Here is an 18,008-nt window from a genome sequence, read left to right on the forward strand (position 1 = left end):
GCAAGGGCTTTGGTGAGTTTAACCCGGGCCTCCTCCGGGCATTGTGGCAGCACTTCCGCGACCGTGTCCCACAGAGTCGGTATAACGGCCTAAAAGGCAAGCGGTGTTGACCGACCAAAACCCCAAACTAAGTGAGGAGAACATCTTTTTTCCGTACTGTTCATACCTTTTGGATTCCCGATCAGGGGGAGCGGTCGGGAATGCGGTCTGGGAATTAGAGACCTGGATAACCAGGCTCTCGGGGGTGGGGTGGGTGGACAGGAAACTAGGGTCGCCCGGGGACAGGCGGTGGCGTCTGGCCACGTTCCTATCTACAGGGGGTCCTTTAGCAGGCCTGGACCAAGTGCCCAAAAGAACGTCAGTTAAGGCCTCATTGAACGGCAGTAGAGGCTCCGAAGACCTTGCCTGCGGTTTGAGGACCTCAGTGAGGAGGTTAGTCCTCGCTGCCGCGACAGGGAGCTCAAGAGCCAAGGCCTTGGCTGTCCTCGTCAACACCACACTGTAGGTAGCCCCCCCCCTTCGTAGCAGCGGTAGGAGGGGAGACAAATCCAGTGTCAGGCAAAGTGTTCAAACAACTGGCCTCCCCTAGTTCACCTGCCCAGCCCTGAAAAGACTGGCACTCCAGTGCCAGAGGGTCCTCAGACCCTTCCCAATCCGCCTCGCCCTCCATCTGCTGGTACTCAGGTTCAAATGATGGGGCCGGATCATAGAAGAATTGCTCTTCTCTCGACGTCGAAAGCGGCATCCATCGATGCCGTTCCGACATCGGAACCGGATCGGGGGGGAGGGGAGGGGGTATTTGGGATGACTGCGTCCGGGGACAGCGTAGAGGGCGAAACCCTAGGGGTCGGCACCAGCGGAGGGGTCGTTAGGTCGACCAGCGGTGACCCGGATCCGACGGATCCAGTGGGGCCCTGCGGCGTCGGGACCGAAGTCGCCGACGGCGCTGAAGCACCCGACGGCGCTGGGGCCGAAGCCACCGGCCCGCTAGGACAAACCCCGGGGCCGAAGGCACCTCTGAAAGGCCCGTCGGAGGAGAGCGATTCCTCATGGCCACAAGGAATGCGGAGATCTCCTCTGGCGTCGCGTCCAGCTAGGGACCGGCGGGTATGGAGCTGGCCGCGGCGCCTACGGTGGAGCCGCGTGGGCAGTATCGCCCGAACCCCCGGCCGCGCCGCGCGAGCGTCTGGGGAGTCGCTTCTTCGACTTCTTGTGCCTCTTACCGGAGGACTTCGAGCCCGACGAGTGGTGTCGACTCGCCGAGCTGTGATGACTCCGGCCCCGCGACCGGTCTCTCGACCTCCTCCTGGACCGGGACCTCGAGCGGTGCGGGGCCGACTGCCGGAGCTTGAGGCGCTTACGGGACCGCTCCCGCCTAGCTTTCGAAGTCAAGGCCCGGCAGTCGGGGCACAACTTGTCATCGTGGTCGGCCTCTAAGCAATACAGGCACCGGCGATGGGGGTCGGTAACCGACATCAGTCGGCTGCAGTCGGCGCAGGGCTTGAACCCGGGCATCCCTACCTGCACCGATGGAGTCGTTCGACTCGAAAAACAGATCAAAAGGATCGAAAAAAATGACTAAAGGGTACCACTTTTTCCGGATCTGCGCTTGCTGGCGTGGAAAAAAGAAGAACTGACGTCAGCGCGCGAGGGCGGCGTCGAAGTACTTCGTTGACGTCATCCTGGCGATAATGACGACGGACGCGGAGCCGCAGACCACGCCTACCAACGCGCAGAGGTACTGCTACGCAAAAATTTCCGGATCCAGACTGACGCCTGGGCATATTCTAAGGTAAGTAATCTAATACTAACCTGTTTCTTTCAGATAGTGGGTGACAAGCCTGACAACAATCTTGTACTGCCTCAAATAATCTGGGTACTTCACGAGCCAGCACCAGTAGCAATGGGGGACCACTAACACTTGTTGCCCCAGGCTCAGGAACCTTAAGCTCGCTATACAGGAGATCATTCTCCTAAATAAATCAGCTGATCACAAGAGGTGCCGTCAGCTGTCTGAGCCTCAGCCTGCTGCCATAGTCCCACAAGAGTAGGGCACTCCATCTGCACCTTGCAAAAACTCCTCTTTATTTATTTATTTGAGAGTTTTATATAGCGCGAACAAGATCTTTGCAGATATCAGAGCGCTTTACAACATGGGGTAGGAGAAACAAGAGAGCAATTAACAAGCTTTTGAGCGAAGGATAGTTGAAGGTAGTAAATGAGTAGCAAAATAGGGTAGATACAAGAGGGAGCATAAACAATCAGTTAAACCAATAATACAAATAGACAGTCTGAAAAACGAAGATTACAAATAGTGAGGAGTCTCAAATAGTTCCAAAGTAAGGTACAAGTTCACGTGAATTTAGCCATGAGGATAGCTTTCACTTCTTTCTTAAAGAATGTAGTGGAGGTGATAAGGAGGTGATGGTCTTTGGGTGAACACCCTTCCTGCTGCCAGTTGGCTAGCTCAGGTAGGTTCCCCAGGGTGGCAAGATCCTCCCTTGTAGGTTCAGCTTCCTCCCGGACTGGAGGAATTTCAGGATTGGGGTTCTCGCGCCCCTTGCCCTTCCTCTTTTTGGCAAGCACCTGGGACATTTTTTCAGGCTCCAGGTCTTCCTGACTACTCTCGTGGGTGGTCATGAGTCGTGCGTTCAGGCACACCCACTCAGGCAACCCCAACATCTCCAAGTGGGACCTGAGCTCCGCCTCTTTCCAGATGGTGTGCTTTAGGTCATTGCCAAGCAAACAATCCAGAGGCATTGACGCTACCCTCAATGAACCTGAGCACACCCCTCCTACCCAAAGTGAACCAGAGCCACCGGTAGCTTGGCACAGAGCAGTCAGACTTAACATAGATGCAATGTGGAAATATTTGTGCAACACGTGAAACAGTAATACAGTGAAAACACCCAACAAAAAGCATCTGGCACCAGGTTAGAACATAATGCAGAATTTATCAAATAAAAACAAGCATTGGAAATGCAATAGGTCTCGCAATAACGCGAGTCTGAACTATTAGCATTGTAAATGATAATGCCCTTATTTTTGCGTTCTGGTTTTTGGAACATAAATAAAAGGCTTTGTCATTTACAAGGCCTATAGCTTAAATTTGCGTTAAAACGAGACCTATTGCATTGCAATGGTGGTGGTGCTGCTGAGTTTTCTCTGAATCTCCACAATCTGCACCCACAATCTGCACCCACAATCTGCACCCACAATCTGCACCCACAATGTGTGAGTGGGGTTGCGTGGATGAGTGGTGTTGCGTGGATGAGTGGCGTTGCGTAGGTGAGTGGGGTTGCCTGGGTGAGTGGGGTTGCGTGGGTGAGTGGCGTTGCGTGGGTGAGTGGCGTTGCGTGGGTGAGTGGCGTTGCGTGGGTGAGTGGCGTTGCGTGGGTGAGTGGCGTTGCGTGGGTGAGTGGCGTTGCGTGTGTGAGTGGCGTTGCGTGTGTGAGTGGCGTTGCGTGTGAGTGGCGTTGCGTGGATGATAGTGGGCTTGCGTGGGTGTGAGTGGCGTTGCGTGTCTGTAAGTGTTGCTGTGTGGGTGAAAGTGGCACAGAGCCTTTGATGTGGCCTGGCGCAGGAGAAATGCTGCTGCTGCTCATTAAATACAAGAGCAGCCGGGAAGCGGCCGGGAAACACAAGTACTGCAGGCCACATAATTAGGGGAGGAGAAGCCGCACAGCACACGCTGGGAGAAGCCCTTTGATGTGCTGTGCGGCCGGGATGCGCGCTCTGTGCTGGGGGAGGGAGGAGGCCATTAGCCTGAACTCGCGGCAAGATCAAACGAAGGGTGGGAGGGACATTGAGGAACAGATGGCCATGAAAGTGTATGGGCCAAAAGCGCGTGCCTGTACGTGCACTCGAAGAAAACGCCACGAAAAAATGCGGTGGTTTGACAATCAGTTCGAGCACTTGAATTCTCGCCATTTCCCATTCCTTCGGAATGGTAAAGGACGAGACCTAAAAAGTATAATAAAGGAGCACGTGCAACCCTCTAAGTTTAAAAAAAGATATTGTTACTTGTTAATGTATTGATGAGTTCTGTGTGATACAAAACGATGTATAGTGTTAGTGTTTCTGCATGTGCTAATCAAAAATACTGAAGGATGTTATTGTGTGTAGATTATTATTTAAAAATGCATTAGTGCTAAGTTTAGAAATTGTGTGCCCAGTGTGTTAGCAAAAAGAAGGAGCAGCGTAGTCTGAACGATAGGCTGTGCAGACCTGGTCTTTGGCAGTTTCGTATCTAAATAGCAGGTAAAATAGTTCAAGAGATGTGGCAAAGTGGTGTGAGCTGGCTGCGCAAAATGAGTGAGCGGCAGAGTAGGATCACGAGTTTGTACATGCATGTGACTAATGTGTGTAGAAAGAAGGTGTCGCTGTATTTCGATGTTTGTCAAAGTTTTGTATTTGTTGCAACTTATGTATGCAGTACCACTGAGGCCTTGGTGCAGTGTGGCTGACTGCTGTATGCAGTGTGAGTTAGGGCAGTGTGCACTGAGTGTGTGCATTCTGCACTGTATGTGTTGAATGTCGTAATATTTGCACGATTATAGTTGCCCAAAAAATGTTTAAAAAAAAAGTGCCTTCATGTTTAAGCACCACTCACAACACTATTATCCAAAAAAAAAAGTGAATAGCATAATAGTTGAACTATTTTGTAGGGTAATACTGAATGTGGTATTGTAATTTTGTAACGTAAAATGTCTATGCAGTATGTAATTAGTGTAGTGTGTGAATGGCTTAAGCAGCCAGTTACGGATGTTGCTATGCGTGTTTGGTGTGTAAGTTTGCACTTTCAAACTGTCCAAAAATAACGAAAAATAAATCCCATTGTACGTGCATGTAATCAAATGTGTAAAAAACGTCGTGCTTGACACACAGTTTCGAAAGTTGCTTCCCTTGTTTTAGTTTTCAGGGCGAAGGCGACTTTATGTCTCTTTGATTTACATTTGCATTTCCCAGCGGATGGTCGACAACAGATTACAATCTTTACGACTGTATTATTATTATTATTAATATTATTACTGTGATGAAAGCAATTCAGCCTCCTGGAGTGCTTAGGCCCCAGACGTTTTGCTCTCGGCCCCTCCCCACCTTACAGAGGGGAAAAAGAAGAGAGCCATGTCGTGCATAATTGTGAAAAGACTTTCGAAAATGTTCGTTGTTTTGGTGCGTATTTCCGCGAGTGAAAGGCAGAAATGTCCAGATGAATGAATGATAGTGAATATAAGGCAGGGAACAGAGTAGGATCACGAGTTTGTGCATGCATGTGACTAATGTGTGTATAAATGTAGTGTCTGTGTATTGTGATGTTTGTAAAAGTTTTGTATTGTTGCAAACAATGCTTAATGTACATGCAACAGAGGCTTTGGTGCAGTGTAACTGAGTGCTATGTGCACTGTGAGTGAGGGCTGTGTGTAGTGTAAGTGAGGGATGTATGCAGTACAAGTGAGGCCTTCGTGCAGTGTGACTGAGTGCTGTGTGCACTGTGAGTTTGGTCATATCTGCCTCCTAGGATTCCAATAATAACATGGAGTCTGCTTGATATGTAGCAAATGCACCACTAAGTATTGGATGTGCCCCAACAATAACACATACCTTATGGAGGCAGAAGGCACACTAAATTGTTCTGGCTGAAGAATTTCTGTCACATAAAAGTTTACCATTCTGATGCGTGTTGCGATGCGTGAATGGAACAGAGAGATGTTTTGCACGCCTCAATGTGTACGTGTTTCAGCAAGTGTAAGACAGAGTGTTACGGTTTAAGAAAGAGCCGAGGTTATAATAAATTGTTTTGTTCCTACGAGCAAGGTATTTATTCTTCACACCTTCACCTCACCTTATTACTCACACCTTGTCCTTCACACACATACACATAGTTCACTTATAAGTGCTCCTGCGTATACGTGAGTCGTAGCACGCCGCATCCCGTAGAGGGGTGCGAAGGCCCCGATGATGAAGCATGACACCAAGGGGCCTGTTGGTGTGTGAGGGGCATTTAAATAACACTGTGTGCTCCCCATCACATTAAGGATCACTACCACTTTTTAGTGAATTCCAATATGTGTATACGTATTGTCAAGTATGTCAAAGTTTTGTATTTGTTATCAAAAATGTTTAATGTAGATGCAACATAGTTTTAGAGATGTGGCAAAGTGGTGTGATGTGTGTGTCCCTTAGGAGGGAGCATCGGAATAGGCTCAAGATACTGCTTTTTTGTAGGGTCATACTGAATGTGGTATTGTAATTTTGTAACGTAAAAAGTCTATGCCGTATCTAATTAGTGTAGTGTGTGAATGGCTTAAGCAGCCAGTTACGGATGTTGCTATGCGTGTTTGGTGTGTAAGTTTGCACTTTCAAACTGTCCAAAAATAAAGAAAATCCCATTGTACGTGCATGTAATCTAATGTGTAAAAAAACGTCGTGCTTGACACATAGTTTCGAAAGTTGCTTCCCTTGTTTTATAGTTTTCAGGGCGAAGGCGACTTTAGGTTTCTTTTGTTTACATTTGCATTTCCCAGCGGATGGTCGACAACAGATTACAATCTTTACGACTGTGATGAAAGCAATTCAGCCTCCTGGGGTGGTTAGGCCCCAGACGTTTTGCTCTCGGCCCCTCCCCACCTTACAGAGGGGAAAAAGAAGACAGCCATGTCGTGCATAATTGTGAAAAGACTTTAGAAAATGTTCGTTGTTTTGGTGCGTATTTCCGCGAGGGAAAGGCAGAAATGTCCAGATGAATGAATGATAGTGAATATAAGGCAGGGAACAGAGTAGGATCACGAGTTTGTGCATGCATGTGACTAATGTGTGTATAAATGTAGTGTCTGTGTATTGTGATGTTTGTAAAAGTTTTGTATTGTTGCAAACAATGCTTAATGTACATGCAACATAGAGGCTTTGGTGCAGTGTAACAGAGTGCTATGTGCACTGTGAGTGAGGGCTGTGTGTAGTGTAAGTGAGGGATGTATGCAGTACAAGTGAGGCCTTCGTGCAGTGTGACTGAGTGCTGTGTGCACTGTGAGTTTGGTCATATCTGCCTCCTAGGATTCCAATAATAACATGGAGTCTGCTTGATATGTAGCAAATGCACCACTAAGTATTGGATGTGCCCCAACAATAACACATACCTTATGGAGGCAGAAGGCACACTAAATTGTTCTGGCTAAAGAATTTCTGTCACATAAAAGTTTACCATTCTGATGCGTGTTGCGATGCGTGAATGGAACAGAGAGATGTTTTGTACGCCTCAATGTTGTGAAGCTACTGGGCTGTTTGTGTGAAGCTACGGGGCTGTTTGTGCATATTCGTGTGCGTGTTGCGATGCGTGAATGGAACAGAGAGATGTTTTGCACGCCTCAATGTGTACGTGTTTCAGCAAGTGAAAGACAGAGTGTTACGGTTTAAGAAAGAGCCGAGGTTATAATAAATTGTTTTGTTCCTACGAGCCAGGTATTTATTCTTCACACCTTCACCTCACCTTATTACTCACACCTTGTCCTTCACACACATACACATAGTTCACTTATAAGTGCTCCTGCGTATACGTGAGTCGTAGCACGCCGCATCCCGTAGAGGGGTGCGAAGGCCCCGATGATGAAGCATGACACCAAGGGGCCTGTTGGTGTGTGAGGGGCATTTAAATAACACTGTGTGCTCCCCATCACATTAAGGATCACTACCACTTTTTAGTGAATTCCAATATGTGTATACGTATTGTCAAGTATGTCAAAGTTTTGTATTTGTTATCAAAAATGTTTAATGTAGATGCAACATAGTTTTAGAGATGTGGCAAAGTGGTGTGATGTGTGTGTCCCTTAGGAGGGAGCATCGGAATAGGCTCAAGATACTGCTTTTTTGTAGGGTCATACTGAATGTGGTATTGTAATTTTGTAACGTAAAAAGTCTATGCCGTATCTAATTAGTGTAGTGTGTGAATGGCTTAAGCAGCCAGTTACGGATGTTGCTATGCGTGTTTGGTGTGTAAGTTTGCACTTTCAAACTGTCCAAAAATAAAGAAAATCCCATTGTACGTGCATGTAATCTAATGTGTAAAAAAACGTCGTGCTTGACACATAGTTTCGAAAGTTGCTTCCCTTGTTTTATAGTTTTCAGGGTGAAGGCGACTTTAGGTTTCTTTTGTTTACATTTGCATTTCCCAGCGGATGGTCGACAACAGATTACAATCTTTACGACTGTGATGAAAGCAATTCAGCCTCCTGGGGTGGTTAGGCCCCAGACGTTTTGCTCTCGGCCCCTCCCCACCTTACAGAGGGAAAAAAAGCAGACAGCCATGTCGTGTAAATGTGAACATACTTTAGAACATGTTTGTTGTTTTGGTGCGTATTTCCGACAGAGAAAGGCAGAAAGGTCCTGATAAATGAATGATAGTGAATATAAGGCAGGGAACAGAGTAGGATCACAATTTTGGGCTGGGCTGTTTATGCGTGTTTGGGTGCGTGTTTGCGGTGCGTGAATGGAACAGAAAGATGTTTTGGTGTACGTGTTTCCAAAAGTGCACGACTCGATGTTGTGAAGCTACTGGGCTGTTTGTGCGTGTTTGAGTGCGTGTTTGCGGTGCGTGAATGGAACAGAAAGATGTTTTAGTGTTCGTGTTTCAGGAAGTGAAAGACAGGGTGTTACGGTTTCAAAAAGTGGACGACTCGATGTTGTGAAGCTACTGGGCTGTTTGTGCGTGTTTGGGTGCATGTTTGCGGTGCGTGAATGGAACAGAAAGATGTTTTAGTGTTCGTGTTTCAGGAAGTGAAAGACAGGGTGTTACGGTTTCAAAAAGTGGAAGACTCGATGTTGTGAAGCTACTGGGCTGTTTGTGCGTGTTTGGGTGCATGTTTGCGGTGCGTGAATGGAACAGAAAGATGTTTTAGTGTTCGTGTTTCAGGAAGTGAAAGACAGGGTGTTACGGTTTCAAAAAGTGGACGACTCGATGTTGTGAAGCTACTGGGCTGTTTGTGCGTGTTTGGGTGCATGTTTGCGGTGCGTGAATGGAACAGAAAGATGTTTTAGTGTTCGTGTTTCAGGAAGTGAAAGACAGGGTGTTACGGTTTCAAAAAGTGGACGACTCGATGTTGTGAAGCTACTGGGCTGTTTGTGCGTGTTTGGGTGCATGTTTGCGGTGCGTGAATGGAACAGAAAGATGTTTTAGTGTTCGTGTTTCAGGAAGTGAAAGACAGGGTGTTACGGTTTCAAAAAGTGGACGACTCGATGTTGTGAAGCTACTGGGCTGTTTGTGCGTGTTTGGGTGCATGTTTGCGGTGCGTGAATGGAACAGAAAGATGTTTTAGTGTTCGTGTTTAAGGAAGTGAAAGACAGGGTGTTACGGTTTCAAAAAGTGGACGACTCGATGTTGTGAAGCTACTGGGCTGTTTGTGCGTGTTTGGGTGCATGTTTGCGGTGCGTGAATGGAACAGAAAGATGTTTTAGTGTTCGTGTTTCAGGAAGTGAAAGACAGGGTGTTGCGGTTTCAAAAAGTGCACGACTCGATGATGTAATGAAAGAAGCAAGAGGAACGCGCAGGGCAGAGAGATGGTGGGCGGAGGAAGCAGCCTGAATGAGGCGTGGACAAAGTGAAGAGCCAATGAAAAAAAAATGTATGGCACTAAAGCTCGTGCATGTGCCCACGTGAACTCGAAGAAAACGCCACTGGAAAAGCGGTAGTTTGAAGAGTCGATTGAGCACTTGAATTCTCCCCATTTCCCATTCCTGCGGAATGGTAAAGGCGAGACCTAAAAAGACCAAAAGGACACAAATCCAATCAGTATTCTTTCACTATTTTTGATTGTTTTCACCTTCAGGCTACAGCATATAAAATAAAGGTGCACTGCACATTTAAAATGTAAGATGAATGCAAGTTAAAGTAATCAGTAGGAAATTAATTTGTTTGCATCATTAAAAATACGGGTTAATCCAGCAACTGCAGCAGTCTATGAGTGTAATCAGACAGTAAAGGAATAGAATCATAGTTGGGGGAGGGGGTAAGGAGAGGTGGTTAACAACTTGTCTATTTATAGTGCTATGAGGTCCCAGCCTTCTACTTAAAGCTCAGTGAATACACAACTCATTAATTTAACATTATAAGATGTAATTAGTGTGTCACACATTTTGCTGTGGAATGATATTCATAAGTACACTGAAATAATGAGAATGCCACATATTAGCAATCTGAATACTTTGCAGCTATGGGGCATAGAGACTTCACATTGCCTAAGATGCTATTTTTGAAGAAAGCACATGAACTGCATCCAGTACCCTTTTGCCTTGAGGATGCAGAACCAGGTGGCTCTGCAACCATGTTTTCACACAACTGTACCCCTAAAGGGGATCACCAGTGTAAAGATAAGAGGAATAAGCGCAGGGAACCCTGGGCACGTCAGATGACATTTCAACGCCTAGCAGACTCTGGCGACCAACCCTGATAGTAACTATCCCAGTCGGAAACAGCATGTTCTTGGGTACAACCTCAGATATTTTCAGGTTGATGACCTACACCACCAGGTCACCAGAGTGGAATCCAGCTTTAATTGCGACCTCTCAAGAAAGCGGCCAGATCCGCAAGCCATTGGACGAGGGGGTTAGGGTCTCCCTTCGGAAGGAGTGGCAGTACTCCCTTTTGGAGAATATGGTAGTCCTTATGTCATAAGTTGATTCCATGATTTTCAACACGGTGGGGTCAGCCAAGGCACCCAGTGCTGAGCTCGGAAGGGTACAGATTTTAAGCAATGAGAAATGCACATTTTTCTCTGAACAGTGCCATTCATTTTTGATCAAGGTAGACACAAAGCTAGGAGACCTAGCAACATTGGAGGTGAGCCTATTTGACTCGGACGAGGAAGATCTCCTGTATAAAGTAGTTGAGGAAAACTCTCATCAGTGAATGAAACTCAATGAGTCAGTTGGCCAATCTGGTGGGCCTACTAGCTTCGTAAGTCCAGGTCATCTTCCGGGGCCATTTACTACAGAATCCTTCACAGGTAAGGCACGTGGTCTCAGCATTTATGCCTTTCAGTGGATGCCAGAACAGAATTTCAGCTGTAGTTGAGCCACATCCAAGCCTGGAATTAAAGGCCATCTTCAGAGCGTAACCGGACTAGGTGATTCAATCAGATGACATTCGCTGAGGACATTGGTGTGGAAATGCATCCACATGATGAGGTGGTGAGGAGAAGAACTGAACCTTCATATTAACTGTCTGGTGTTGCTGCTGGGCTCCTTCGCAGTTACGTGCATGACGAAGGACAGAGGGTCCCGTTGTGGGCTCCTCATGATGGGCAACATACTGGTGTTTTGATACATAACCTCTTAAGGGATACTAGATACCAGATCAAGGATACCAGCAGAGTTATCCTAGAGTTTGGGGGTAATTCTGTATGGATAGGAACATTTCACTGACGGCAGAATACCTACTGGGCGGTCACAACAAAGTGGCAAACTGGAACTTCAGACATCTCAAAGACAGCAGCAATTGGAGATTGGACCTTTGGGGTTTCCAAACGCTAATGGAAAGAGAAGGCCCATTTGAGAGAAGAGACATTTGCCTCTCAGCTGAATCTCAGGTTTCCACAATACTACAACTAGAGGCCAGAGCCGCAGGACACAGGTGCTGGATCCCTTTGAGTAGGACCAGATGGTAGGGGACAAACCCATTTGCCATTGACAGAGTAGCTGTCCAGACTCAGAAGCAAGTGACCAAGTAATTCAGGTGTTACTGGTTTGGAGATCACAAGTATGGTTTCCAGCTATGTTAGAAATTTCTAGGGCTTCTCCAAGCCTTGTCCATCATGTTCAGGTAAAGTTGGCAGATGCGCAAAGTCTCCCATCCCCAACTGGTAATGGATGGTGCCATAGAGATCGTGATCTGGTGCATTAAAGGAGCTGTTGGAAGGTCCCAGTTTTTCGCACAAAGCTGCTATGTTAATCTGGAGAGTATCGTTCAAGAGTACAAATAAAAGACACCGATTGGCCTGACTAGGTGGTCGTCCGTGGAATGAGATTAAATCCTGTGTGGGAGAAGTTGTCCACATCTTGAAATTCCTAACAGAGCTGACGGATTAGCTTACTGAACAATTAATATGCTCAGATCAACCATTCTTTGGTAAATTACTTACTAAAAGAGAAGCATCCTATGATAGTCAAGATGGTCAGAGGAATCCTCTTAGCTTTTTCTGCATTATCCACATATGGGATGTTAATATTGTCTTGAGACTTTTTCACTCTTGGCCGGACGAAGAGTATCTTTGCGGGAAAGTGTTGGAGCTAAGTTAGCCATACTGTGCTGCTTGGAGTTCTGTCTTCGGGCTCTGACAGCCCTAGCATTGGATTACTCAAGCAGAAATGGGGTAAGGCTTTAAATTACGGGATGACAAAATCTAATACTGGATTAATTTTGTACCCCACCTCTCTAGGTACTCCCAGGTTGTGCGTCATGAGCAGTATCAAGATGTAGGAGAGGATGACTGATTAGTTTACAGCCCTCTCCACCTCCGTGGTACATCAATTATTAACTGCCCTCAGAAAACACTTTGGGGCAGGGGACATTATGCCTAAATATTGCACAATGGGTACATTGGACGTCGCAAGAGGCTGTGGTGGATATTTTTGGAGCGGACTCTGCCCATGAAGCAATAGCATCTAAGGCCTTCTTACAAGGAGGCAGAATAGAAGACATCATGAGAGTGGCGGATTGGTCTTGAAGTCAGTTACAAGGGGGTGGCTTCACTAGGGTTGAGTAGACTGAACAGGCATAATCCTCAGTCCTGACAGAGTATACAATTTACTGGCTATTCTGAAGAAAGATTTAAATTCTCTAAAGGATTATCCTACTCATCAAGAATATCCGATTGCTTGCATGACCTGCTGATGTGGAGAAATTCACACAATTTGTAAAGTCCAAATATACACAGCAGGTGTTTTGATTATTACCTGCTTGATGGAGACTGAGCGAATGCTTCACTGCAAATTGGGACGTTGGATCTTTTGATGGTGTGTTATGCGATGTTTATGGGACAGATTTTCAGGTGCTAAGTCTATTTTATTAGAGTAAGGCTAGAAAAAGGAAAATAGTTAACTAAGATTTGGACAACAGTTGCATCACGCGAAGAAAAAGGGAGCAATATTTTCTGGAGTGTTCGGTACTAGAAATGGAGAATGGATTGGCTAATGTGTGTTACAGATTGTAGTCGTGAAAGTTATGGTTCTTGAATAATTTACTACTTATGGCTGCTAAATTGAATATAGAAGTAGAGAAGAGAAAGTATAATCCTCACCTCGGAATACTGGACAGAACTGAAACTTTCCTACAAGACAGGTGGGAAATTTTATATTCTTTATAGGGAGCAATTTATATATTTTTTCCATCGTTTGATTCTTGTGTTGGAACAGGTGAACTGTGTTTCTCAAGTTATTTTGTTCGGTTTCTCTTATTTGATACTTTTGCATTACTCTTGAAGTTTTAGACTTGAATGATTGTGTTTGTAATTGGGTGAATTTATGCTTTTAAAATTTAGAATAGTTCTAGTTTGCCATATAGTTGGGCACATTTAATAAGCTCAATGGCAAACAGCAAACAAATGCAGTAATATAAAATCTGGTTATAGTGGGTAGACCTTTATTTTGAATACAATGTTTTGTTAGATCATATAAATGACACAATATTTTTTTTAAGTTTACACTTAAAAACAGCACATGAAAGTAATGATCAATTTGATTTTTTAAGAAGAAGAAAATAACAGTGTGCTTGTAACAAATGAAGAGACAGCTCATACCACTGATGTTAATTTGAGAGAATTATGGATTATATTTCAAATATATACTTTACCATTAGCAGTGGGTTTTGTGATGCTGATTGCAGGCTGGACTGTAAAATGGCTTGTGGTTGGTAGGTTTCTTGACTACCAGTGTAATACGAAGGCATTACTTGCAAGTAAGTATTGTAATCTCCATAAGCTGCAGTGGTAGGTACCTAAATATATAAAGAGATGTTTAAGATGTTGTATTAACAGAAGATAGCCAATATAATATCATTTTGTAGACTTACTTGATTATAAAATTCATCAACTCCTGGTGGGAGAGGCTGGAAAAAAATATATAATAGGTAAGAAAAAGCAATATACATCTCCTCCACACATACATAACCACACGTTTTATTAAGTATGCTCATTGGAGACATGGAAACAATCGAATAAAAGTACCTTTATAGTGACTCAATCTCTGGTCTAGGCTGAGTGCCCAGCCACCTAGTTGTGGGACCACAAACCACTTTCTAAAACTTTTCATCAAAGCACAGGAGCAATCATGTGGTACTAGCCCACGGGGTAACACATTGGACTAGAAATAATGGATTGACGATAAAGCCATCTTTGTCCTTTCTTAAATTGCATTGACAAAACTATGCATTGATCCTAGAGGGATGCATCAGGAACCATTGCCTACAGAATACAGAAGGGGTTTATACAGATACCCTGTTCATAGGTTTGAGGTACACTTGCCTAAAAAACATAAGACTGAAGTCATATTGGCAGAGGCAATGAGCACAGATATTTACTGAAGAGGACTGAGGAACAAAACAGAAGAAAACATACTGCAAGTATCACTTTGCAGAGTATCTATGTTGTAGAATCACAAGTTGTGCAAAGCCCATCTACTAATGTTTGGACTTGAAAGAACAAGTTACTTGTCTTCGGTAATGCCTTATCTGGTATAGACTATATCTAGCCACAGATTCCTTACCTTTTGAATTTCCCCAGGCATCAGACTGGATTCAGAAGATTTTTCGTTACAAGTAGTCTTGCGTACCAGTAGGTGGAGTCGACTGGCTCGGCGACCATTTTTGTCCGTGCCAGAAGTGATGATGCTGTACCTATACAGGCGCCACCCAGGAGCACTGACATAAGTTACTTTTCACGACTTTCAACACCAGAAGCACAGAGCCATGAAGGACACTGACCACTGGTGTGTCAAAACTAGGGCCTTGAAAGGAGTCATCCCTGTCCCTATAAATCCGTTTGCAGAGCAGGCAGGATGGGTGGGTCGTAAGGAATATGCGGCTAGATATAGTGTTTACAAGATAAGGCGTTACCAAAGGTAAGTATCTTGTCAATCTGATAGAGACTTCTAGATGCAGATTTCGTACCTTTTGAATAGACACCCAAGCTATACCATCCTGTCTGCAAGCTAATTTTAAACGAGAAATCCTATAGGACTAAATGGGCAAAGTGCCCATCCATGCGGACTTGACTGTTCAGATAGTAAAGTTTCATGGTGCATTAGTTTGCAGCAAACAAACAATGTAGATGGCGAAATTGTTTTTCCTCAGTGCTTTACTAATTTTCTTCTCATGGAAGATACATCAATGAATGAGAGATGCATCCCAGTAGTCAACATGTTTCGTCCATACAGGACTTCTTCAGGGCTACAGGAGATACATACAACATATAAGCCAATTTTTACAATATATACATACAGTTGAAACAGATCACATACTCAAAAAAAGATGTTGCCATGATGAATCAGACTCCAAGCAGGCCACCATCTTAGTTCCCATGTATTGATAACAGTGCGTAAGGTAAATAGTAATCTATAGTATTCTACTCTGTGTCAGCTTGATTCTACATGACTTGTATAGAAAATACTTGACAAATCTTCATAAAGTACATAGGTAAGCTAATTTCAATTCATGCTCAGGAACGGGCTACTGTTCTTTAGTTATTCCGAACACACAATAATATACAATTTAAATTTTTCTTATCAACTCATGATAAAGAAATGTTACATTGGGCATACCTTTAAATTATGCATGAGAATTGCAAGTTCCTTACTATGTGCTGGCATTAAAAACATCCAATTTTAGTCCATTCATACAGTACAGGAATTCTGTGAAAACCAAATAAGTATTATAAGGCCATATTTATCCGTCATGGAGTTACAATGTACAAGAATGAGAATCAGCAAAGAAAAGAGAAAAGCAAAAAAATGGACACGCTCATATTCATCAAAATTTAAACATGTGCTGTTTTACTGTGCTACTCGACTTGCTATATTATGTGAACATCAATGTAGAAATGTTAGAATAAGGCAGCTCCAAAAAGCAAAATTGAAATCACAGTCTGCCGACTGATGCAACAGATGTCTTCGATCAGCTAAATGATACCACATAAGTGATCTCGTAAACATATTGCTATTATTCGATGGAACTCATTATTGCCATTCAATCTAAATGTTACTGTTTGAAGACGGCAAATCCTTCTTGCCTCTGCTTGTCTTAAAGCTACATCTCTGTTGCCTCCCCTACCATGAACTGCAACATACTCTATTGCATGGAATTAGATTTTCTTGTCATTTGGATGATCTTTGTGTATATGTACAGCCACTGGATATTTTGCATCATTGCTTTTGATTGCCCTCACATGTTCCTATATTCTCAGTTTGAGGCTTTGTGTTCTGCTGTCAATATAAGCTTTTTTGCCGGAGCAACCAATTGCATACACAACAAAAGTAGTATTACAATATATGAAGGCATCGATAGTATACTCTTTGGACTTATTGTATTTGAGTCTCGTCAACTTGTTATGTCCCAAGTTACAAACACAACAGGTACCACATACAGAGAAATCGTTAGGTCTTTCTGGTAATCCAGTCTTATTACTGCTGACTTTGTTGACAGGAAATGAAAGATAACGCCTGTGTCCCAAAAACTGCTCATGTCTCACTATATGATAACATACATAAATTTGACACTTGGAAATGACTCATGTAGGTTTTTTGAAATGTCTCCTGACTCACTTTTTTCACTTACTCCTTAACTTTCATGTATTTAGTAAGTCTCTTAGTGAGGTGTAATAGCAATATGTTTATGAAATCATTTATGCGGTATCATTTAGCTGATAGAAGACATCTGTTCTAAAGTTACTCAATATTATATATTAGTCGGCAGACTGAATTCAATTTTGCTATTTGGAGCTGCCTTACTCTAACATTTCGACATTGATTATGTTCACATATTATAGCAAGTCGAGTAGCACAGTGAAATAGCACATGTTTAAATTTTGATAAATGTGAGTGTGCCAATGTTTTTGCTTTTCTCTCTTTTCTTTTCTGATTCTCGTTCTTGTACAATGTGACTATGATGGATAAACATGGCCTTAGAATACTTATTTGGTTTTTAAAGAATTCCTGTACAGTATGAATTTACTAAATTTGGATGTTTTTAATGCCAGCACACATTAAGGAACTGGCGATTCTCATGTATAATTTAAAGGTACGCCCAAGGTAACATTTCTTTATCATGAGTTGATAGGAAAAATTGAACAATTTTAATTTTATATTATTGTCGGTTCATAATAACTAAAGAACAGCAGCCCTTTCCTGAGCATGAATTGAAATTAGATTGTTAACTATGTACTTTATGAAGATTTGTCAAGTATTTTCTATACAAGTCATGTAGAATCAAGCTGCCAAAAAGCAGAATACTATAGATTACTATTTACCTCATGCACTGTTATCAATTTATAGGAACTAAGATGGTGGCCTGTTTGGAGTGTGATCCAACATGGCAACATCTTTTTTGAGTATGTGGTCGGTTTTAACTTTATGATCGGTTTCAAATGTATGTACATATTGGCTTTTATGTTGTATGTATCGCCTGCAGCCCTGAAGAAGTCCTGTGTGGACGAAATGCGTCGGCTACTGGATTTTATCTCTCATTCATTGATGTATCTTTCAGGAGAAGAAAATTAATAAAGAACAACTGAAGAAAGACAATTTCGCCATCTACAATGCTTGTTTGGTGCATACTAATGCACAGTGAATATTGTGGTTAGTAACGGAATGTAAAAGACTTTTGCTGAATTTCAAATGCATCTTACCGAATACACCTACTAATCATGAGTGCTTAACCATTGTTTGTTATTGGATTTTTTCCCATTTAAGTAGAGAGGGGCTGTACTTCAAGGTTTGTTGCACCATTGAAAATATCTTATGCTCACCCCACT

The 18,008-nt window shown here is 43.6% G+C and overlaps 1 protein-coding gene across 6 annotated transcripts in view; it reads right to left on the minus strand.

Annotated features, from left to right (window-relative positions):
• Positions 1–18,008, minus strand: part of RAVER2 (ribonucleoprotein, PTB binding 2) — a 407,034-nt gene that overhangs the window by 57,825 nt on the left and 331,201 nt on the right. For 4 of the 6 annotated variants that reach the window (XM_078669118.1, XM_078669128.1, XM_078669135.1 and 1 more), the window contains exons 13-14: positions 14,057–14,092; positions 13,838–13,981 (exon numbers count right to left, since the gene is read on the minus strand). In XM_078669118.1, the coding sequence (XP_078525244.1) occupies positions 13,838–13,981; positions 14,057–14,092 (180 nt within the window). The remainder of the gene's footprint in view (positions 1–13,837; positions 13,982–14,056; positions 14,093–18,008) is intronic. The other 2 variants (XM_078669153.1, XM_078669162.1) reach the window with 1 other exon arrangement.

The sequence above is a fragment of the Lissotriton helveticus genome, chromosome 1_2, assembly GCF_964261635.1.
Source record: "Lissotriton helveticus chromosome 1_2, aLisHel1.1, whole genome shotgun sequence".
NCBI classification, from domain to species: Eukaryota; Metazoa; Chordata; class Amphibia; order Caudata; family Salamandridae; genus Lissotriton; species Lissotriton helveticus.